The 22,514-nt window shown below is 49.2% G+C and overlaps 3 protein-coding genes and 1 long non-coding RNA gene across 8 annotated transcripts; 3 read left to right on the forward strand and 1 right to left on the reverse strand.

The window, feature by feature from the left end:
• Positions 1 to 20: 20 nt before the first annotated feature.
• LOC137843711 (myelin protein zero-like protein 2) lies at positions 21 to 5,704 on the forward strand. Its single transcript, XM_068659297.1, has 6 exons — positions 21 to 157; positions 2,204 to 2,370; positions 2,865 to 3,075; positions 3,324 to 3,468; positions 3,807 to 3,894; positions 4,415 to 5,704. The coding sequence occupies exons 1-5, from the start codon at positions 103 to 105 to the stop codon at positions 3,865 to 3,867; spliced, it is 639 nt and encodes a 212-aa protein (XP_068515398.1). The 5' UTR covers positions 21 to 102; the 3' UTR covers positions 3,868 to 3,894; positions 4,415 to 5,704.
• A 244-nt stretch (positions 5,705 to 5,948) lies between these two features.
• MPZL3 (myelin protein zero like 3) lies at positions 5,949 to 13,344 on the forward strand. Its single transcript, XM_068659286.1, has 6 exons — positions 5,949 to 6,094; positions 6,682 to 6,848; positions 7,855 to 8,065; positions 8,718 to 8,883; positions 9,698 to 9,755; positions 11,789 to 13,344. Exons 1-6 carry the CDS (start codon positions 6,025 to 6,027, stop codon positions 11,813 to 11,815), a joined length of 699 nt encoding a protein of 232 aa, XP_068515387.1. The 5' UTR covers positions 5,949 to 6,024; the 3' UTR covers positions 11,816 to 13,344.
• Positions 13,345 to 13,481: 137 nt separating this feature from the next.
• Positions 13,482 to 21,238, forward strand: JAML (junction adhesion molecule like). 5 transcript variants are annotated; one of them, XM_068659277.1, is made up of 9 exons: positions 13,482 to 14,473; positions 16,617 to 16,901; positions 17,369 to 17,453; positions 18,410 to 18,573; positions 18,899 to 19,124; positions 19,263 to 19,392; positions 19,859 to 19,919; positions 20,369 to 20,464; positions 20,647 to 21,238. In XM_068659277.1, exons 4-9 carry the CDS (start codon positions 18,526 to 18,528, stop codon positions 20,806 to 20,808), a joined length of 723 nt encoding a protein of 240 aa, XP_068515378.1. In that variant the 5' UTR covers positions 13,482 to 14,473; positions 16,617 to 16,901; positions 17,369 to 17,453; positions 18,410 to 18,525; the 3' UTR covers positions 20,809 to 21,238. The 5 variants fall into 5 exon arrangements, with proteins under 5 accessions (XP_068515378.1, XP_068515374.1, XP_068515376.1 ...); XM_068659273.1 differs by lacking the exon at positions 17,369 to 17,453; XM_068659275.1 differs by lacking the exon at positions 17,369 to 17,453 and having other exon boundaries at positions 19,266 to 19,392.
• LOC137843714 (uncharacterized) lies at positions 14,840 to 16,567 on the reverse strand. Its single transcript, XR_011089634.1, has 3 exons — positions 16,359 to 16,567; positions 16,190 to 16,245; positions 14,840 to 15,917 (listed from the first exon to the last, which is right to left on the reverse strand). It is a non-coding gene; the product is annotated as an uncharacterized lncRNA (long non-coding RNA).
• Positions 21,239 to 22,514: the final 1,276 nt, after the last annotated feature.

Here is a 22,514-nt window from a genome sequence, read left to right on the forward strand (position 1 = left end):
GAAGGCTTTGAGAAATTTGCCTTTCATCCAGCTCTTGAGTGCCTGAAACCAACTTCTCTTCCCTGCGCTGCTCAACCTCCAGAGTACGGAGTTGTCTTCCCGATGTTTGGCCTCACCTGGCTGGGGGCTGTGCTCTTCCTTGGGGTACAGCTCCGAGGTAAGGAAACCTGATATTGCCTGGCCTCCGTTGCCATCTTGACTTTCCTCTTCTCATCCCTTAATTATCAACCTCATTAAGGCAGTGACTTTGTAGGAGGCTGAGATATTTGCTGTGGACAATTGCTGCGATTCTTTTGGTCCTGGGTTTGCTTGTAAGTGATTGAATTTCTCTGAAACAGGTTTAGGTGTGTTTGAGAGGAGGAAGAACACGGCTCTAATTCTGAGCTAAGGTTTCACATCTTTCCCTTTCCTGCCTCACTCTTTTCATCCCAGCAGGAATCTGGACTTTACTCTCCGATGTTTGTTTTCTTTTTTTTATTATTATTATTTATTTTCTTTCTGCCTTTGTTACTAGACAATCAGAGATTGTTAAACAGTTTAGATCCTTTACACGGCAATAAATCAGAATGACGGCAAAAAAGTCCCTTGAATTTTCAGTGGTTTATATCAGTATAACTAGAATCAAAATTTGGTCTGGGACCACCATGTCCTCCTTACCTAAAGGCATCAGCACACATACTCTTAGTAATTTGTCTTGAATAAAAATATATTTTACACTTATTTTCCTACACTTGTTCTTTTAAAGAAATTTAAAATGAAATCAGGACAACCTGACACCGAATCTTTGGAAAAGAAACATGATCTCAGCCAATGAAGTTTTCAAGTGTGTGCACCTTCAGTGGTTTGGCATTTCAAATATTTTCTCCTTTGAGAAAAAGGATTATTTGTCAAGAAATTCTTTGGCTATGAGTTGTTTTCAGATAGAGGAAATGTATTAATTTGCCACGAATCCATATTTTACAACCCCAGATAAGCTATTTTATCCCTGAGTCACACTGGGGTAAGTTAATTCATCTTCCTAAAGTAACAGGAAATTATTATTTTTTGTCCTCTGTTAGTAGGGTTTTTTTTTTTCCTTCTATAAATGGGTAAAGGGAAAGTAAGGGGAGTATTATCAGGAACAGGGAAGACTGTCCCCTTCCAGAGCAGGAGTAGCAAGATTTTTCAATTGGCACTGCTGTTTGGTGGAAATTATCCCACTAACTACAACATCTGGCCAGTTCAGAGGCCTTTTTGTTTTCGTATTTTTCATTTTCCTTTCAGTGTCTTTATGTTCCCTCTTGCTCATTTCTTTCTGGGTAGGCTACCTTGATGTTAACTTACTTTTAAAGCAGCAGCTGTGGTGGTTTGCTTAGGAGAGGATGTTTCTTTGACAAGCAAACACAGATTCACCTCCATGATCTCCTGTGGAATTCCTCAACCTGCTTTCCCTATAATTGTCCAGTGGTGTTATTAACCTTCTCAACAGACACTTACATAAATAAGGGCAGTTTTCACCATGGTATCTGTGCCACAAAATACAAATACAAAATACAAAGCCTATAAAAGAAAGTTCTGGGATGGGAGATGGCAGCCATTCGTAGGTGCTTAGCAATGCTTCTTGGACGAAAAGAGATGGTTTTCTGGAGAAATCTGGGTGGGGAACTGATTGCAATAGAGTGTAAATCACCTGCCAACATGTGATGAGGACTAACACATGAAGTTATACTGCATCTTTAGTGCTACTCAGGAGCATATTGCAGGAGGGCTGCCATTTACAAGTGTACCTCCTAGATGTTGTTTGCTCGTGCCTGAAGGAGACATTTCCCCCAGAAAACAAACCAAGGTGTATTGTTGCTATAGGAGAGTCCCTCTCAGTGGTCCCTTCTCAGCTAGGGATCAGATCTGTCAGTGTTTAACTGTGCAGCCACAAAACTACAAAGGAAGCATTGTAGCAGCGATACAGATGAAAGGAAGCTCCAGTGAAACGAGCACTGTGCAACCTGCATATCAGCTGGCGAAAACCTTGAAGCACATGGGATCTTTTGGATTCTGCATAAGCAGGACTACCTCCCTCAGTAATTAAATCTATGGGATTTGAATGTTAGGTTAAACATTACTAAGGATAAAGCAGACTCCTGCATAGATCAAACAAAGATAAGTGATGATTTTACTCTAAACAGTAGTTTTGTTTACCTCTAACCCTTTGCTGTTTTCTCTGCAGCACTGTGGCCCGTCACAGCCCTCGAAGTTTACACTTCCAGGGAGGTGGATGCTGTGAATGGCACTAACCTACGTTTAAAATGCACCTTCTCCAGCAGCAGCCCTATTAGCCCGCAGCTGTCAGTGACGTGGAACTTCCAGCCTGAGGACCTGAGCTCGCATGAGCCGGTGAGTGAGACCTCTATGCTTCATTTCATTGATGCTCACTTGCTCAGATAAACCACTCCTAGGGCCCAGCACTGGCTGGGTAACAATCCCAGGTGCTGGTGTGGGCAAGCACAGCCAAAACACAGGAGTAAGTACATCTTGACCCTTTTCTCTGCAGTTCATAAGGATTACTCTAAGCAAGAAGTTTTGTTTACACAACCTGGTTCAAGAAACAATTTTTATATTTAGTTTTGGGAAATCAGGGTTAAAAGATTTTCGGCCTGATGAAACTGCACATGCTTACAGGTGAATCCGGTCTTAGTTAACATCCTGCACCTTATGACTTACAATTTTCTTTGGCCAACATGGCAGGGTAAGCAGATCAACAAGTACTGCAGTATAACTGAAAGACCGCAGAACACAGGCTTAGCTGGTGCCACTCCACTTTCACATGCTGCTTACATCAGAAACACTGTACAAAAACACAGGAATGACAGTTTCTTTCTTTTTTGTAGGTATTTTATTACCTCAAGGAGCCCTACAAGCTGTCTGCTGGACGGTTCAAAGGGCGAGCCACTTGGGATGGCAATATTGAGCGTTATGATGTTTCCATTGTTATCTGGAATTTACAGCCCACCGACAATGGGACATTCACCTGCCAGGTGAAGAACCCACCAGACGTTGATGGCACAATTGGTGAAGTGCGACTCAGAGTTGTGCAGAAAGGTGAGAGGCCAAGAACCCCACCAGAGGGTATGAGTTTAGCCAGTGCAAAACATTGGCAGGTCTTCCTGCACACTTGGAAAAATGCATGGAAGCAAAAGGATTATAAGGAGAAAGCATGAGGAAAGTTCATGGATATAACAGAAAAAGGAGCTTAAGAAAAGGTTATGTTCAGGATAGAGGTACCCAGCCTAATACCAGGAGCGCTCAGTGTGTCCCTCTTGTTCATTTACCTGTTTCTCTCCATGCAGTGCATTTCTCAGAAATTCACTTCCTTGCCATCGCCATTGGGTCTGCATGTGCTCTGATGATCATTGTGGTGACAATTGTGATTATATGTCGACACCATCGGAAGAAACAGCAAGAGAAGACGACCGAGGTGACAGACACTGAACTGTAAGGACAAAGGGGAGAGAGAAAGAAAGGCTTCTGTGAAAGCTTGTCAAATATATCTTCATGGCCACTCTGATTCATTGGCTTGGACCCTGCACTAAGCATCTACAATGCAAACTGCTAACACAATTAGCAATAATTGGCTGCTTACTTGCAGTCAGAACAGAGCCCCAGGATGAATGAAGTTTGCAGTCCTTGTTTTGCTCTTGCCTTTCAAGGTGGCTCCTCATGTGAGGAGGAGCCTGCATAACTTCTTGTTGTATATTATGTATGTTATATATAACTCAGAACCTGACAGCTGCTCAGGATATCTGATGCTGATTTTTTTTTTTTTTTAATAGTAGAGAAAAGGAGAAGCTGAAGATCAGAGAAGAAAAGGAAGCTACTCCACTAGAAGACTAGAGGTCCTTGATAGTATATACAATGCAGGTATCTATTCAAACATTCTTTAGTTAATGCTTCCTTGTTACTTACACATTTCACTTCTGTTCACAGTCAGCAGGCCATGGTAGCCATGAACATGAACAACTGAGACCATAGTCACATTTTGCTTTTGAGGAGCCTTCAGAGAGAGACTGACAACTGAACAAGCAGTGGCAACATAACTGCCTCTTAACCATGGGAGTGATTTCTCCACCTTATTGTCGAGGATCATTGTAGGAAAGCCGTTATTGCTGCTTTCCATAGCTTGTCTGCTGTGTGGATGGAGAAATGAATTAATTTCCTTTCACTAGTTTTGAATCTATGTTGGGATACTTTTAATCTTTATTTTAAATTGCTACAGGAAGACTGAAACTCTTTCCAGATTTGCTGGCTTCGCTGAAACATCTCAGCCTAATTTTTAACCACTCCAATTTCTGAGGTCAGCAGATGCCTCTACTATGTTTATTTTCAACAATAATCCTGAGTAATCAATCTGTTTTGTTTTTCTTATAATCTTTCTTCTTAGGTACTTCTGAAGCAGATGGTGAGAGCTTGTAATTTTGGATGTTAGAACAAAGCTGAATTACAGACGCCTGATGCTGCAAGTGTGGTATCCCTGCTCGACCTGAAATTCTTGCAAGAAAAGAGGGTGACATTAACATAAGTTGTAAAGTGTTATTTCCTTCATTGAAGCGAAACAGGAGGAACTTGCCCCATGAACAAGGAAGTTTACTTAATCTTCACGGCTGTTGAATGTGAACAAATAGGCTCTGAAGATGAAAAAATCACAGAAGTAAACAAAGTCAACATAATGCTACGACAGCAGACTGAGTATTTGCTGTGTCTGAGCAGACACAGTCTTGCACCTTAAAATTTGAAAGGTACATTTGTGGTGCCCAATTTTTCCACCCTCAAAAACCTGTTTGATGTCACTAAGAGGATGACTAGCTAGGTGAGGGATCAGAGGGGCCGCTAGCTGCTACAACCTTTATTGTCTTTTTGCAGAACGAACACTTTAAGTGGAAAGTGTTTCCGAATGTATGCTGTTTCTTATTAGGGGTCACATTTCCCTGTGGGTGTGTTTTTATATTGGTCTTTCTCAACTTCAGTACACTTTGTAAATGTGACAGCAGCAAAGACTGCCTTCCACTGTGCAAAGCGTGGCCATGTACTTTGGCAGCTCCCCTTCTCTCATTCCCCTTCTCCTGGTGCACCCCAGACTGCCCTCCTTTCCTTCTGTTTCTCCGGTCCTGCTTCTCCCCATTATTCCTGGTGGAGGACAAGCTGTGAGGTGTGACGCCTCTTGCCCTGACCCAGCAGACCTGCGCATCCCGCTGTGGTGCCCTGGGACGGGGGGCTGGCAGTAGCAGCCCTGGAGGCTGCCCTGAGCAAGTGATAATGGGGTGCTGCAACACTCAAGTTCACTTCAAAAACAGCACTGGCTGCCAGCATTGTACCAGGCTTCCAAAAACACTACCACCAGTATTTCTCTGGATGCTGTTTACTGCCCCAGGCTGCCCTCAGCACACCTTACTCCTGTGTTCAATCTTACTTAACACATACCCTGTTTTTCCGTTGACTTTATCTATCCAAGGCAAATAAAGCCAAAAATCATTAAAACCATTGAGCTATTACTGTATTTAACCAGCGCTAAAACAAAGCATCAGCCTCTTTGTTTAAAAACTAACTTTATGACTTTGTAACTCTAACTTTATGACTGTGTAACTCTACCTGTAATGTGCTGGCCACATTATCTGTTTGTACAATATTGTCTTCTATTATGTTCGTCATAAATAAACATGGTTTGTGGATAAAAGCGAGTGGAACTAAATGGTTGACACTGAAGGAAGTCACTGTCCTACTGCGAACTCGGCACATCAAAACAAAACAAAAACTCGTGAAACTCGTGGTTTTTTTTATTTTTATTTTTTTCCCCCGGGTTGAAAAGTACCCAAAAAAGTAACAAACCACCCCAAAACAGAAAGGGGCACCGCGGTATTCTCGGCGAGCCCTGCTGGGCCCCGTCCCCGGCTGCGAGGCGAGGCCCCGTGGCCATGGCGACGCGGCGCGGCCATCTTGGGGCGGCCCCCGCCCTCACCTGGGCAGGTGAGCCGCCATGTTGCGGCGCTGAGCGCCATGCGGGGCGGCGGGGCGGCGGCGGCCGCTGGCGGCCTTGTCCTCCCGCGGGGGGCCCTGATCCTGCTCGGTAACGGGGCCGGGGCGGGTTTCTTCTCCTCCTCCGGGGGGCAGAGAGCTGCGGAGGGGCGGTGTGGGGCCGCCCCCGGCCGGGGCACGGCGCGGATGGGGGCTGCGGGGCTTGCTTTCCTCACCCTGCGCTCCGCTCCCGTGCCACCTTATTCCCCTCTCTGCTCTCCGCACTTGAGATATTAACATTTCCAACTGGCAGGATTGTTTTTTGTCAATACTATTTTTTAAAAAAAATTATTTTTATTTGTCAGGACTAAATCTAGCAGCTTGCACTTCCTCAGCGGGCTGGCTGAATCAGTTTCTTCCCTCTAAAACTTCCTTACCTCCACGGCTAAAGCTCTGTACGCTTTTGGGGGTATTTTCCAGATAAATACTTCTTGAGGCTCATTGCAGTCCCATGAAGAATAGATTAGGGAAGTGATCTGCTTTGCTTTAATTTTGTTATGGGGGTGGTGGTCGCTACTGTGCTTCCCTCTTCAGCCTGGGGTTAAGCTGCACACCCATCGGTGTGATCGGGGCACCGTCACTCCCGTGCCTCACAAATAGCAACCACCTAATCCTTGTCTTTTGTGCTTGTTCCAAAAGGTATCTGCAATGCTTTGTCCCTGGATATTAAAGCCAGCTCTAAAGTGCGAGCTTTTGTTGGTGAAAAAGTACAGCTGACGTGCACGTTCAAATCCAGCTCTCCCATCACCGAGAGTCTGACAGTGGACTGGACGTACCGGCCCCTCACGGGTGGTCAGATGGAGACAGTAAGTGAAGGAGGGAATCTTTTTGTACTGAAGATTGACCAGGTCTCTGTGCACATTGAAAATCTGATGGTATCTTTTCCCCGTTTGCCCTGCTGCGCTTATTCCTCACTTTGAAGTGCGGGATTCTGCTTGTTGCCTTCTTTCCCATCAGAAATTGTTTTAGTGTCCTTTGGGCAAAAAGCATTCAATGTAAAGGTGTACTAGCACAGAGGTGATGATGCAGACCTTTGGGTTTTGACACAAGCACTGCATTGTACACTACAGCTGTACATAGAATGACTAAAACATTTGAGTGGGAGTTTTCTTGAAGGCAGCTATGCCCTATTAATTCTGTGATGCAATCTACTCCTGATTTTACCTTGGAGTGGTAAAAACGTGTGCAATGACACTCTGAAGACAGTCATGATGACAGCCTCTGAGGTTTATGGGCTGCTACTTCTCTTGGCAGCAGCATTTTGAAATATAAGCATAAATACACAAATCGAAAAGGCGGCTGGAAGCCTCTCATTCAAGGCACAAACAGAAAACGTGTATCTTTACAGTTTACCAGTGACTAACACTTCGTGGAGAGTGTGAACTCATAGTGGTGTCCCTGTATCTGGGGTAAAAGGGAGCTGCCCGTATGAAATGTCTGTTAGGTCTTCACTAGTCGGGCAGGAAGTGCCAAAGTGCAGGAAGCAAATGCTGAAGAACTGCCGTGCTCTGTCTTGCGTGACTCAAGGAACAGACTCAGCTTCTCAGCCGCAGATTTCCAGAGGGGAACAAGCTTGTCAGAAGGGTGATGATGACATATGTCAGTGTCATGGCTGGTAGATAAAAGCTTTGGAGTTCTAATGAAATGGGACAGATTCAGAATTATCAGATAGGAACTTGGAGAGTCTCCTGTCTGCAAGCTATTCTTTCTGATTTGTTAATATGCCTTCCTTTATGTTTACAATACAAAAAGTAGTTTGGTTTCTTTGTAGAGTGTTTTACTAGAGCAATTATTGTCTTCCCCTTCTTTTAGATTTTTCATTATCAGTCTGTTGCCTACCCAACAACAGTGGGGAAGTTCAAAGACAGGATATCCTGGGTTGGGAACGTTGCCAAGGGTGATGCTTCCATCGCTATCCAAAGCCCTGTGATGAGTGACAATGGGACGTTCATCTGCAGTGTGAAGAATCCTCCAGATGTGTACCACAACATTCCCCAGACAGTGCTGATAGTTATGGAGAGGGGTAAGCCTCCATTTCATAGCGTTCTCACTTGTGTGATACAGCTGCATTGTAGCTTCGTCAGAACCTTAAAAATTGGAGCATTGCACAGGAAATTGATTCCCTGGATTTCCGTGTAAGAATTACAGCAGGAATTACCTCAGCCCTTCATTCTGTACTAAATACATAGAGAACCACTGAATTTATTGGGGGCAGGAAGGAATGGAGGAAGCTGTGCTGATAACAAATCAAAAATCCATCCTTGTTCAGGAATTCCAGTCTCCAAATATTGTGTCAATAGAACAAGTGAGATTTTGGGGAAGTACTGGTCTAAAAATACTATCACACCACAAACTCTGATTCTTAGTAATACTTCATTTCCTTGTCTGCTCTGCGTGTGAGAACTACCCCAAATCTGAAGCTTGGACATGCTGACAAAGCTATGTCATCATCTGCCCACCTTTGGAGTTTTTTGCATATAAAAAAAAACATCCTCCTGTGCTGGATAGGTAATAAGGGTCCTACAGATTCCAAGACAACTTGTTTCAAATTTACCAGCCCTGGGCTGTGTATGAAAAGGCTGTCAGTCCTTCCTGGGTGAATGTTTTTCTCAGAGACTTCAGAAAGCAGAATTTCACTACTGTTACAGCTGCTCTGTTCTTTGTCCATCCCGCAGGCTTTTCCTTCCAGCTGACTTCAGCGGTGCTGCTGTCCATTTTAGTATTTCTCCCTTCCATCATTGTGGTCATTCTGATGTTGGTGAGGTTGGGAAGGAAATCTGGAGTGCTAAAGGAGAAAAAAAAATCGGGCTGCAAGAAATCCTCTATTGAAGTGTCTGATGAGTAAGTTCTGTCTGGAACCTAAAGCCTGTTTTTCCACCTTGGCCAATGATTCCTCACTGTCCTTCATTTCATAGCTGTCAGCATCTGCAGGTTGGCCACTGAGATCTTCCTCTCTGTGAGCATAATTTAGCTAGTGAGTAGAAACCTTTGGAAAATCCATGTTTTGGAGCATAAAGTAAGTGCAGTACAGCCCTTTTTCTGTCAACGGCATGAAGCCATGGAACTGAAGCAGTTTAGGGTTGGGTAGTCTTTCACTTCTGCAGTCAGATTTATTTTGCTTAAATCAGCAAAAGATATTTTGCTTTTGTGGGCTTTATGGGTTGTGTTTTGGTATGAAAGATCAGTAGCAATGAAACAAACAGCATAATGCTATCTGGTTCCCTCAGTGATGGCCTGAGCACAGCTGACAAGTCCTGAACAGGCTCTGGAGACTGGATTTCCATCTGAATTGGAGAGGATTGTGTGTTGTGAAGGGTCACTATGCTATTGCAGTGAGAGCAGTAAACTGCTGGAGTTACACCTGGTTTTGCAAACAATTCATTCTGTGCTAAATTTTAGGACTGGACTTTTAATACAACGTTTTGATTTATTGTGGTAAGATTTTCCAGCCAAAAAGCACCTCTTACATTCTTCATGGCACTTGTTATATGAAATGTCTGCTTTTGAAAAAAGAGACCTGACACTCTCAATTCTTTGGAGGTTTGTTATGCAGAGCCACAAGGCAGTGTGGGAGAAGTAGAATTCATAGTCCATAGGAAATATTAGTGTGTGGTGGTGGGGAAAAGTCCATCCTCATCCTATGTTTGTTCTCCAGGTCTGAACACACAGACACCTGCTCAGGGAGACTGAAAGCTTGGTGTTTGAACTGTGTGGTAAGTGAAAGTTGCTATTTTCATAAGTGGTTTTGTCAAGATCAGCGCTCAGAGGAGGTGCACGAGCAGCAAACAGAGCTGTTGATAATTTCTCTGGGCTTCGGAGAACAGTCCCAGTTGGCTATGCTTGTGCTCCATGGTGATTTCCACATTTTGGCTATCGGGGATAAGAACTGCTGGTCAGGGTGCATTACTGGCAGTGGGAGCTGTCCCGAGATCCCCCAAACTGATTTTTTTTTCTTTTCTTTTGACTTTAAATGGAAGCTGACATTTCAATACAAATATTAAGAATTTTAAGTGCTAACCGCTATACTGTGTAGCTTCTATAAAGGCTCTACATAACCAGTTTGGGGTCTGGCAGGGCTATGGTGAGGTGTGGAGGCAGGCACGCTTCTTTACCCTGTTTCTGTGCAGATGGTAGCATGCTGCCTTCTGTCTTTCTTAGAGGTCTCCCTTCTTAGAACGCATTGGTCACAACAGAATCCTGCTGAACTCTTGTGGGTTTCGTGTTTGTTTTTGTGGGGTGTTCAGTTTGTTTGCTTCATGAAATGGGTGGTGTCCTCTAATTCTGTTCACTTGCTATACCCTAACAACAAGCCTCTGTTAATCTGATGTGTTGTGCTGGAACTACTGAATGTTTGCCATCTGCTGTATTTATTTTGCAAAACATACGTCTGAGGTGTGTGTGCTGGCTTTAGCAGCCCCAACACTAAGTGTGACACATTCCAGAGTAAGCTTACTAATATGCCTGCTTGGAGAGTGGTTTTGTTTTTGAACCTGGTGTCCTACAGAGCAAACTTACCACAGATGCAGCTTTACATCGTCTATACGCAGCCAGGAAGTATGTTAAGGAGGATTTAAACGTATTGCTTGATTCACTGTTGTAATGCCAGTGAGTTAAAATGCAGTAAATGTGTGAGCTTTCAGACTGATGTGTGCTGGTTGTTTCTACACTTTAATAGATGTAGAATGAAGAATGAGCAAATATACAATTTATGTATGAAATATTTATAATTCTTTACAGCAGTTACGGAGCAGCAGTGTTGGCAATGAGTTTTGAGAGATGCAGGAAGCAGAAAATGCTTTATTCAAAGGGGAGGGCTGCAAAGGGAGGTGGGAAGGCTGTTGCAAGTGACGTGCTGGGGAGCGGGGAGGTACCTTTGCTGTGGTGCAAATGGAGAGATTGGGAAAAGATGGGACCTCAGATACAGTGAGACGTGCTAGTAGATGGAGATTGTGAAGGTTGAAAAATGTCTTCTCATCCTTTGAGAGCAGGCAAACTTGAACGTAGTTGTGGTGCTTTCATGTTGAGTAATTTGGCATTGGTTTGATACTTTGTTCCGATACTCATCTTAACAACTCTCTGAACACCATCTCACTCGCTATAGGGAGTCTACTTTTTGAGGTTTCTGGAGTCTACTTTTTGAGGTTTCTGTAAAACACTTTCTCACGCTTAATACTTTACCAAATAGTTAAAATTGCAATGTTGATGAAAAATTGCTCATAATTAAGATTACTGCAAAATTGGTAAGATTTCCCATGTAGGGCTTTATGTTTGAGCATCTTGCAAACTGAGAGCTGCAGAGCTGGGTTGTGAGGATGCCATCAAATCATTACTGTGGTTAGAACAATAGATGATGGGGATCTGAGAGTATAGGGCTGTTCAGAGCTGAAACACCCAACAGCTTGTGCTGCTCTGGATCTGCTCTGCAGGAGTTAGGGGTGCATTTTAAGAAGACATCTTTCTGCACTTTGTCTTTTGCTTAAGTTTTAGCTCCTACCTCTTCTAAAACAGATCACATGTGTTGATTATCCAGTGGCAATTTGTCTGTGTCTGTGGTAAGTCAACCAGACTTAGCTACAAGTGTTTATATAACTACCAGTTCTAATTTGTTGAAGCACACCAGCAATTTGGAAAGCATTTATGCTCTTGTCTGAAGCCTACCAGACTTAATTTTTTTTTTGTCAAATTCATTACTTGTTTCATGTCTTTGTACGTAGTCTCAATTTCTCTCTTCATACTCTCTCTTCAGGACACGGATGAGGAAGAGCCATACTGATGAGAGATCAAATTTATGGATAAAGAACAAAATTACAATGCTGAAAATCTTGGCTAGAAAATACAAAGGCTGCTGGATAACCAATGCGGATTGAAGGACCCGTTCTCATCTTGGTATATTGGAATAATAATGCTGATGGGATAATTCACTCTTACCTATTTCAAAAATCATTATTTTGAGCTTCTTCCTAATTTATTGGGTGGCGGGGGGAATTCTCCTGAAACCTCCCTTCTCCAGTGCCTACAGAAACCTCGGTGCCTGCAGCTGTGCAGCCTGTTTCCCACCAGCGGTCTGACAGTGTTTGTCTCTTAGTTTACTTTCTAATTTGTTTCCTCTGTGGTTGGTGATATCCCTCCTTTCCTGCACCCTTGAATTTAACCTGCCTGAAGAGCAGACTACTCCAGAGTGACACATCGGCTCTCTAAGTTCATCGTCAAGCACTGACAACGTATTCTTCTCATTTTTTTTACAACATAGTAGCAAAGGACTTAGAACAGCCTGATTGAGTTGGTATATGGCATCCGTTGTCTTGGAGCAAAGAGAACCTACTGGTTTTTAATTGTTTCTTGGCTTGATCTACCACTTAATTGCAGGATCACCATTTTGTTCCTAGTGTCTTCTTACTTTAAGTTGCCATCTGCACAGCAGTGTTACCTTATATTGTTGAGCTTTATCTTTTTACTTGAACAGCTGCATTACTGGGTACATCTCCTACTTGCAGACATGAAGCACAATTCACATACAACTTATTTTTTAAAATCAGAAATGCAAATGAGGACTTAGTGTCTGTGGAAATGTAACCCCATCTACCTCAAGTACTGACTCAAGGAATCGTGCCAAGGAATGTTCTGTGTTCAGAAGAACTGTCTTGTTCCTCCTCTCTTCTAGTGAAATGGTTGATTTTTGGGAAACAGTTAAACATGTGTCAATACTGCCCTGTAAAAAACAGCGTACTTTCTCTACCACCAACCTTGCCCAATAGCAGGGAGCAGTGGAATTCATAGAATTGTGTTCTTCACAGGAGAGGTGCTCCAGCCCTCTGATCATCTTTTGTGGCCCTCCTCCAACAGATCCACATCTTTCTTGTGCTGGGGGCTCCACAGTCTGGGTGCAGTACTCTGGGGGGCTCTCACAGCTCTGTTCTGATACCTAAAGAGCTGCTGGTTTTTGCTTCCTTTTGGTGTGTGGCATCGATCAAATTGTCTTCTTCCATACGTTACAAGTTTACTGGAGGCTTTTATGTGCCGTTGCCAATAAATTGCACTGCTTTATCCTAGACTTTATTTGGCTGAGTACAGGTGGATATAATTGAACGTGTAAAATGTCCATCCTGTGTTCTTGCTTAGCTATAAAAACTGCCATGGGATGGTGGGAAAAGGCGTACTGAGCCCCCCTTCAGCAGCTCAGTGCTGGCTGCTGATGGCAGGTGTGGAGTTCCTGCCTGCCAAGCAGGTTAGCTGTAGATCTGCTTCTTCAGATAAAGAAACTGATTGTTCTCCTGTCTACAATAAAGTAATATGTAAAAAGGTTGTGCTTTGTGATGACACCATGTTTCTACAACTCGAACTATCCTGAGAAAGGATGTTGGTGGGATGTGCAGCCTAGAGGAAGTGGCTTTCTTGTTCCACTTTCAGCCCTAGTACATCAGACAGTTCCCCATGGAAGTGAATAACTTCTTTTCCAGATGTGCCTTCCACTCTTTGCAAAGAGCGGGCTAAATCCTGGGCAAATCTTCCTGGTGCAAAGCGGAATTGCCACCTTGAAGCTAACTGTGTTCTGGATCATAAAGGGTTTTGAGCATGGATAAAATTTCTCTCTCTTTCCTTTGCTTGCTGAGAGAAAAGTTTCTCTGTGTACCCCTGCTGCTGGGGTAGTGAACAGTGCCTGCTGTGGTACTCCATAGGAAAGGAAGGATGAAAATAAGCTTTCGGAGTGACTGAGGAGGGGGTGTAAGCAGATAGCAGCCTGTGCTGTGTGTCCTGCCTGTGTTTCAAAGCGGAGAAGCTGGCCGTGATGTGAAAAGCATCCTGGCAGTGGCTCTTTAGGCAGTTAAGATGCGTGCTTATCTCTGCCCCTGCCACTACTGGCAGTAATGCCCAGCAGAGCTGATGTTGCTTCCTGGTGATACCTCACCAGGACAAGACCCAGCCTGTGGGACTGATGAGGTGCTGCACTGCTTGTTCTTCAACTGGATTCCCAAAGAGAAAGCCAGGAGAGAGCACAGGCTGTGAAAGGGTTGCTTGCCAAGGATTTCTTTGTTCTTGACTTCTCACGTAACGACTGATGGCTCGGCCTGCTGTGGCGAAAGGAGTGGGACCCAGCCACGTCTTGTATCTAGACTGTCTTCTTCCGAAGCTGCATTCCCACCGTGTGCTCCCAGGCAAATGCATCTGCCTTTCTGCTCGCCTCTCTAGCAGTACCTTCTGCCTTGTGATTTGTCAGTACCCTCGATGTAGTCCTCAACTTCCTCTTGCGACTTAAAAGTGACCACCAAACTGAACTTAAATAAGAGACACGAAACCAAAGGCTGTTACGTTTTCCATATCTTGCACGCACAACATCAAGACCATTTAGCATCTGATTAATTCAGAGGTCCCAAATAAGTCACCGAAGAGCCCTTTGTGCAAGAGACAAGTTGACTGCCCCAAAACACACCGGGTGAGTAATTTTTTGCTCTAGTATTTACATGATTTTGTTTCTTTTTCCTGAAAAGATTAGGGAGACATAGAAGTACTCAGAATTCAGATCCTAAGTAGGGAGATGTGAAGGCAGTGTGGTACCTACGCCTTTCTTCTTCAATCCATTTAGAAAAGTCTGTGATCCTGCGGAGGGTTTTGGGTATGTCAGCATTGTAATATACGTAGGAGCCTGGGTTGCTGGGTGCTGCCTTCAGCTGGTACACGCACAGGGAGAGCCTGCAAAAGCGTGTTCCAAGGCAGGACCAGAATTTATTCTGAGAAATAGGGTAAGAAGTCCAGGAAGGACTTGATGGCGAATAGGAACCGGAGCTTCAGTAACTCGGCAACAGAAAACCTTTGAATTTCTGAGCGTACAAATCCTGCACGCAGGCTTCTGTGTGCTGAGGGATTTACAAAGCTCGGTGCAGTTTGAATTCCTGGATTGGGGGTGGTCCTGGGGAAGCGTATCTCTGCTGCAGTTCTAAGGCTTTTGGTAGCATTGCTGAGCAAACAAGAGGAGGAAAGTAGGCTGCTCGGGCCTGCTGCGCTGAGGCACAGTGCATGAGCTGAGCATGAATCGTGCAGTGTTTGTAGGTCATGTGTGCACAAGGGTTATGCAGCAAATTGTGTCTTGGCAGAAATGCAAACAGCACAGTCAAACCACACAACTCTCTCCCCTCCACCTCCACAAAACCCAGCCCCCAAACAGGTCATGGGTTTTGCACGGCACATCTGAGAGAATTACAGGAGGCTTGCTGCCACTTTTAGGGATTTTTTTTCTGGAAGGGGAGGATGGGGACAAGCTGAGGTGGTTTTGCATCACTGACTGTAGGCAGCGATGCCATGTGCTGCCTGCAGAGCCTTCGTGACTGTTTGACCCATGCAGCTAACTCGGGGCCTCCAATCCTGTCTGAGCCTGTAAAAGTGTTTCTGAGCTTCCTTCACTGAGAAAAATGTATTTAGAAAGAAAAAAGGAGGTAGGGAAACAAGTCTGGCCATGAAAAGAGACGGAAGGTTTAGCAGGGGATCAGCAGTGGCAGGGCGGAGGCGTTGGCTGCTCCCTGCTCACTCTTGCTGATCTGTGTGCGCTGCTGTGCTGCTGCACGGGGCTGGCACAGCCCCCTCGCCGCCCCGCAGCCCCTGCCAGCCATTTGCATGCGGTGCTATTTTCACTCTCGGTTCCGTAGGGAGGGCAGGGGTTTAGGTGCTGCCTCCAGAAGCTTGGTGCCCCCAGCTGCAGGGCCGTGGCTGGGGCTTTCTGCTCCGCAGCTCTGAAGGGAGCAGTGGATCTCGGGGTGGTAGGAGAAATGTCGGGTGTTCGCCTTACGTATTTCCTCTGACACCTCTGGATGGATTCTTGGGGCGAGCAGCTGGGACCCTTCCCAAATCCAAGCTTTAGCGAAGGTGGTCTCTGGTCTAGAGGGCTTTCATGGTGGAAGAAAAACGAGAGAAGCTAATGAGATTTCAGATATGATTCATCTCTTCTTGGTTTTATTCCTGCAGCAGATGTGCCTGTATTGAAAAACGTACACGGGTAATGGCAGCCTAAGGTCAAACAGTTGCAAGTGCAGGCTCTCCAGGCTGGAGGGGTTTTCTCAGTAACTTTTTCCCCTTAACTATGTTTACCAGTTTTGAACAGGCTTAGCTTTGAATCATGCAGCAGAGACACAGCGAGCAGCAGGGTTCTGGCTCTTACCTGCCTGTGATCCATGCGTGAACACCGGCTGGTACGTTCCTCAGGCCGCAGGATGTCTGCATGGCATAGAAAGGAGGCACCAATGATATGGAGGGACATGCAGCAGGTCAAACAGTAGCAAAATATGGCATTATTTGGGTAGACCCCAAAAGGTTCTAGCAGAACTCACCATGTGCAGCGCCCTGGAGCAAGGAGGTTATTTCTAGGGCAGGGGGCTTGTGATTTTAGGATCCGTATTCAAACTTGTCTGAGTCTGTAGGAGAAAAAAACCATCCCATTGTTTTTTCAGCAGTTAACATCACGAAGATCTCAGTTGAGATGCTGGGGACTCGACCCCCAAACCACCGGAAAGATACATAAGATAGGGGAAATGCAAAGGTATTTCAGGCTGAGCCCTCCCCCGGTCTCTCTCTGCCTTCCTTTCTAGGGCTCGGAGCAGTCTCAAAGCAGACACATCTGACAGCTGTGCTTCACTGAATCGTAGGCTCCTAGCTGGGACGGTGGCTAACTCAGAAGCTGAACATCCAGGGGAGCAAAGATCGTGTCCAGCTCTGAAGAAATAGAGGGTCTTGTACTAACCCTGGGGTCCAGCTCAGCTGCAAGCAGTTGGTGTCCTTCCTGAGGGGACTCTGGCGCATGTGTCACCTCTGCTGCTCCGCTTGGAATAAGATGAAGGTGATGTTGAGCCTGGCTCTGGTGCTGGCACTGCTGGGTAAGCACTAAGTCCTTCTGGTGGCCTTATCTACCTGGCCTGCTTTCCTTTGCTGAAAGACCTCGTGTGTCCTCTCTGCTGTGAGAACCTCTTGGGGCTTTGCAGGTACACAGGGCTGGGAACATTAAGCATAGCAATAACTTCCCTGGTGTCTGTGTGCTGCGTGTTCCCTTCCTGCACAACTCCCAGATATATATAGGCTTGGAATGGCAACAGCATCCAACATCCCTGCGTGGAGGCCTGTATTTACTCTAAGAGGCTCCAAGGCTTTGGAAGAAGTAAAGCAGCTTTACCAAGCATAAGTACAGGGAAAGGTTTCCAAGCTATTGATTTTGGCTCTGCTCAAGGCAACTGGCTCGCTTGGTCTCTGCTGCTGGCAAATATTGCTCATATTTGGCTCCACAGCTGGTCAAGCCCCAAAGAAACCAGTTTGGGGAGCTGTAGCACTTTGCATTTATTATTTACAGGGCATCAGACAAGTACTTGGTGCTTTGCCAGGGCCCAGCCCTTGGTGGCTCGTGGAAGGACTGAGCAGAGTGGCTAAGGCACCAGGTAAAACGTACCTGCCTGCGTGGCTCCCAGCTGAACCAGCTCACCTAGTCCTGGGCAAACGAGTGGTAGAGACCCAGCTGCTCTTCTCGCTGCGTTCTGCTCTGTTTCTCTCTCTTGCAGCTGGTAGTGCTTCCCTCCTGCAGCATTGCCACAGCTCTGCTCTGCCCTGTCTTGCCAAGCAGGTGCCTCTCTGTTGCCATTTTCATCTCTCAGACTTGGGGGCACGGAGGCTTTCTCAGGACAAACTTACGGCGCCTTTTCTGCCCTGCTTCTTTCCCATTCCTAACACATATTTTATGCCACCCCACATCCCATGACAGCAACTTCTTCATGCTGCTTTTGTCAGCTCTGTGTTTTCTGATGTTCCTCTGTTTTGTTTTGGTCTGTTTTGGTTTGGTTTTCCACTGCCCCACTTCTCTAGAAACCCTTAGTGGTATTTATGTGGCCAGATGCATTCAAGCCGAGGCCAGGAGCCTTGTGAGCAAGAGGTGAGGAAGCCAAATGGGCAGGTTGTGAAAGGAGGAACTGAAATTCATGTGAAGGGGTTGAGTTGCCCCTGGCCTCTTGTAGATGAGAGTGGCACTGGTTCTCCCAGCCAGTGACTCACAGGAGCGGCCATGCAGGAGCTGCAGCCTTCGGCTCCGGCACGCAGAGGGCTGGGGTTGAGCGACGAGTTCTGAGGTGCCTTCCCCACTTCCCTTCGATGAGGCTTGTTGAGTGAGCGCAGCAGCCCTCGGTGTCTGGTGGCTGGGAGGATGTGCTGCCCCACATCCCAGGCACGCCAGAAGCAGGGGTCAGGGAGAGGCTTTGGCCGCAGGGAGAGGCTCCCTGCTGTGCTCCGGGCTGCTCAGTGCCGCTCGCCCCGCGTTTGTCTGGAGAGGAGACGCCTATGGGGACAGGCGGGCTGCACCTGGCTGTCCTCCCCGGCCTCATCCTGCTGTCCTTGTGCCTGGCAGAGAGATGCAGCGGCTCGGCTGGCTGGGTGTTCACACAGCCTCAGCTTCGAGCCGGCGCTGGGGACTCTGTCCTGCTGCAGTGCCTCCTCCGAGACGTGGCAGACGAGAGCTGGACGATGGTGAAGGTGGACTGGCTGCACGTGCCGGGAGCGGGCGCACAGAAGGTGGGTCAGGACCAGGGGGCTGGTGGGGGGCAGGAGGCAGGGGAGGGGGAGTGAAGCAGCCCTGCTGCTCTCGGGAGGCTTTGGGGAAGCTGCCTGGCCCTGGCTGCCACGGGAGGAAAGTTCCCCAGCTGCGTGCTGCTGGGGAACCCTGGCACTGGGTGCTGTGTCAGGGGCTTTCCAGGAGGGTGTGGGTGTGAGACGCGCTCTTGTGCTGCACGGGGGGAGAGGGAGAGGCTGCAGCCCCTGCTGTGGAGCAGGGGATGAATGCAGGGCAGGGCCCTGTCCCCTGGGCTCCGTTCACCTGAAGCTCTGTGTGTCCCGGCAGGAGGAGATGGTGTTTTATTACTACAGCAACTGCAGCATCTCCGTGGGCCGCTACCGGGACCGGGTGCAGTGGCAGGGGGACATCTCCCGCTGGGACGGCTCCATCCAGCTGCGGGGCGTGCAGGTGAACGACAGCGGCAGGTACCTGTGTGAGATGCGGCTGCTGCAGCACAGCAGCATCTTCAAGAACCACACGGTGCTGCACATCAGCCCCATGGCACGGACAGGTACATGTCCCACACTGCCTCCCCTCACTTCTCACCCTTCAGACCCCTCACAGAGGCTTCCAGAGCTGCCACCAGGGTTCTTACAATGGTAGTGCCCGATCCCTGCGGGTACCAGCCCCTGCCTTGGTGTCTCCCCAGCAGGTCAAGAAGCAGCGAGTGCCCAGGGCTCTGCGGTCCTGGGAGACAGCGGGCTTTGGGCTGTGACTGTGGGCTGTGGCTCTGTGGCCGTGGTGTTGGCATTCCTGGCAGGACGCACCCTGAGGAAGAGGTACCGATATCAGCTTTGGGTTTATGGGGCTGAGCAGAGCACCTCCTTGTGTCCCTCCTGCAGAGTTCTCCCTGGCCAGGCACCACCCTAACCTGCTGGAGCCGCGGGGAAGCACCCGCTGGGTGCTCCTGCCCCCGAAGCAGGGTGTGGGCTCCTGCTGCCCTCTAGTGTCACGCTGCCCTGCCCGGTCTCCCCTTTGCTCCCAAAGCTCCCGGGATTTCTGCTGCTGGCAGAGCCTGCGCCCTTCTTGGTGGGGGGCAGCTTTGGGCATTTGGGGCACTGTGAGTCTGTGGGACAGGAGCAAAGTGTGATGAGCTCCCTGTAGGACCCAGCCTCAGCTGGCAGCAGCAGGGATGGCCTGGCCAAGGTGCATCTGAAGGGATGTCCTAGGAGAGGGGGGACCAAGGACAGCAGGAGCAGCTGATGCGTCCTGCTGGAGGTGACACCAGTGTTGCTTTCCCTCAAGGTCTGCAGCCAACACAGCCCTGGAGAGGAGCAGAAATGAGGGCAGCAAGGACAAAGCCAAGGTGAGAGCTCAGGCAGAGCCAAGTGGGGGGGAGCACAGCTCTCCTGCCCTGCTGGGGGCTCCTGCACACCTGCTGGGTGCCAAAGAGAAAGGGAGGGATGGGGCAGCCAGCACTGCGAGGCAGGGGCTCAGGCTGTCCCCCTGTGAGGCCACCGAGGCTCCTTGCTGAGGTGACACCGCTCGGTTTGGGACCCAGTTTGGGGCAGGCACAGATGCAGGGTGAGTTGGTGCTCCTGCAGCGTTCCCTGGGGCTGGGGACAGGTTTGTCCTCCCACGGGATGGCTGCAGCTTGCCTCCTGAGCAGCCACGGCTGCGTGTCCTCAGGGTGCTGCTGACATGGGGTGGGTGCTGTGGGAATGAATCCTGTGCTGGCTGATGGTGAGGTGCTGCGGCTGTTGGCACTGACCAAATGCGGGGTTGGAAGGCTCTCATCCTGCTCTCCCCTCACAGGAAGGGATTTACTGCTCAATGCCCGGAGCTGAGGCACCCAAGGCTGAACAGGACGCAAGGAAGAAGAAGAAAGCTGAGGAGACCTACATAACCATGGTGAGCGGGGAGCAGCTGCCCCAAACTGCAGCAGGCACAGGCAGGGGATTCCTGCAGCTGTAGGGTCTTTCCCCTCTGGTGTGGTCTTGCCTAGACCTGACCTTCCAGCAGCATCCCTCGTCCCCACCCGCTTCAAAGGGGCCCTGATGCCTGCGAGGGGCTCACAGCCTGTCTCCTTGCAGCACCCCTCTTTCTTCCGTGAGAACGGCATCTACGTGGAGCTGGCCAGGAGGGTGATCCCGGCAGAGTGGATGGAAGAGGGCAGATGGGATGAGAGACCAAGCGAGGACCCCTACAGCAGACCACAGGAGGCCCTTCCCTGTCCCCCAGAGAGCGAGAAATAACCGTGCTGGGGGACGTAAGCTCCTTAACCAGCTGTGTGCTCAAGACATCTTTGTTCCTTTGGTGGGCCAGCGTTGTGCTGCTGTCAGCCCTTCCTCTAAGCAGTGTCGCTGCTTCGCTCTTATCTCCGTGCTGGAGCTGCTGCTGGGGCTTGTCCTGTCCCCGTTATCTGCAGCGGGACCCAGGGAGCTGTGTTGCTCCCTCCTGCTTCTCTCTGGAGGGGGACAGGAGGGCACAGCCTTCACTCTGCAGCTTTGATCCCAGCCCGTGCTGCTCCGGGACCAGAGATAATGAACTCGAGGAGAGCCTGGTGGGGAAGGGAGGGGGAGAGGCAGCGGGAGCCGTGCCAGGGGTATCTTCTGAAAACAATAAAACTCAGCGAGGCCGGGGGGATCTTCCCTCTTCCTGGCTTCCTTTAACCTCCTGCTTAAACGTGTGGTGCTCAAGTGTGCGAAACCCTGCCTGGCTGGGGGAGCAGTAAGGTGAAATGGGCTGAGCAGGGGGTCCCTCTGCAGCACGAGGGGGCTGCCTGGGCTGTCCGGAGCCCCCCTGCTCTGCGAGGGATGGAGAGGAGCGGGGTCCCCCCCTTGCATCCCACTCACCCATCCCTTGCGCACTCCTCTGCTCGCAGCCCAACCCGGTGAGTCCAGGAACCCCTCGGGGGCCTCCGGGGCCGCGGTTTTGGCATGTGCTGGTGGCGGCCCTGTCCCTAAAATAGCTGTGTGACAGCCGCAGGTGCGGCGCTGCGGCGGGGCCCCCCTCCCGGCCCCGTGCATGGCACACTGCAGCGCCGCGCTGCACTCCTTGGTTCACGTCGACTCCCTGCTCGCTTTTCCCTGCCTGGTCCCGAGCAGCCGGGGCGCAGGAGGAACAGGCCAGCGGGGCTGGTTTCGGGGTGCTGGGGGTGTCCCGTGACCCCCCGCTGCCTTCGCAAGGAGGTGGGACCCCTTCCAGCGGGCTCTGCCTGTCCCGCAGGGCTGGGAGACTGCGCTGTGTGCATGGTGTGTCTGCTCAGCACTGGCTGTGTTCACCCCGGGGGTTTCCCCTCCTGCATGCGCAGCCCCTCTGCACCCCTCCAGCCTCCCCCTTGTCCCCCCCTTCCTCCCCAGGTCCCCCATGTGCTCCTGATGTGCTCAGGCCCCGGGACATCCCTCACCTTTCTCCTCGCTGGTGCTGCCCCAGCAAAACCCGCTGTCCTGTGGCCCCCGGCACCAGGTCTGGGTGGCCGAGGGGCTGCTGGCCCCAGCACTCTGCTCCCTGTGAGGCCACGTGTGGGCTCCTCGCGCTGTTCTCAGCAGCCTTGACCCAGGCTTGGAGTGCTTCCCCTGAGGCGTGCTGCCTGGGCTCCTCGGGATCCTCTGCTCTGTCGGGGCCAGCCCAGTCCCTCTGCTCTCTGCCCGGCTCCGGGGGAGCCTTTCTGGGGTCCCTGGGCCCAGCTGGGCTCTGAGGAGGGGGACCTGCTGCGGGGTCACCAGCCTCTGGCTGGCCAGGAGCGATGCAGTGCTTGGCCCCAGGGGTAGGGGGGGCTGCAGGGGCTCACAGGAGCCTCCGTGGCGAGGTTTGTGCCATGGGGCAATGCCTGGGGCACTTCCCCTAGGGGAAGAGGAGCCCTGAGCGTGTTCTTGCTCTGCCAAGAGGGAATCCCAGCACAAACCTGCTCCTCAGCCACCCCCTGCACGGTGCTGAGGGGCTGTTTGATCCCAGCGAG

This window comes from Anas acuta, chromosome 23, assembly GCF_963932015.1.
Source record: "Anas acuta chromosome 23, bAnaAcu1.1, whole genome shotgun sequence".
NCBI classification, from domain to species: Eukaryota; Metazoa; Chordata; class Aves; order Anseriformes; family Anatidae; genus Anas; species Anas acuta.

Bases quoted from the DNA above. Each gene is read 5' to 3' on its own strand.
- LOC137843711 (XM_068659297.1), top strand. From the start codon at position 103: ATGTTTGGCCTCACCTGGCTGGGGGCTGTGCTCTTCCTTGGGGTACAG. The intron at 2,371-2,864 runs GTGAGTGAGACC...TCTTTTTTGTAG, and splicing joins ACCTGAGCTCGCATGAGCCG to GTATTTTATTACCTCAAGGA. The intron at 3,076-3,323 runs GTGAGAGGCCAA...CTCTCCATGCAG, and splicing joins ACTCAGAGTTGTGCAGAAAG to TGCATTTCTCAGAAATTCAC.
- MPZL3 (XM_068659286.1), top strand. From the start codon at position 6,025: ATGCGGGGCGGCGGGGCGGCGGCGGCCGCTGGCGGCCTTGTCCTCCCG. The intron at 8,066-8,717 runs GTAAGCCTCCAT...TCCATCCCGCAG, and splicing joins GCTGATAGTTATGGAGAGGG to GCTTTTCCTTCCAGCTGACT. The intron at 8,884-9,697 runs GTAAGTTCTGTC...TTTGTTCTCCAG, and splicing joins TCTATTGAAGTGTCTGATGA to GTCTGAACACACAGACACCT.
- JAML (XM_068659273.1), top strand. From the start codon at position 16,826: ATGTGTCACCTCTGCTGCTCCGCTTGGAATAAGATGAAGGTGATGTTG. The intron at 16,902-18,409 runs GTAAGCACTAAG...TGTGCCTGGCAG, and splicing joins TCTGGTGCTGGCACTGCTGG to AGAGATGCAGCGGCTCGGCT. The intron at 19,393-19,858 runs GTACCGATATCA...CTTTCCCTCAAG, and splicing joins GGACGCACCCTGAGGAAGAG to GTCTGCAGCCAACACAGCCC.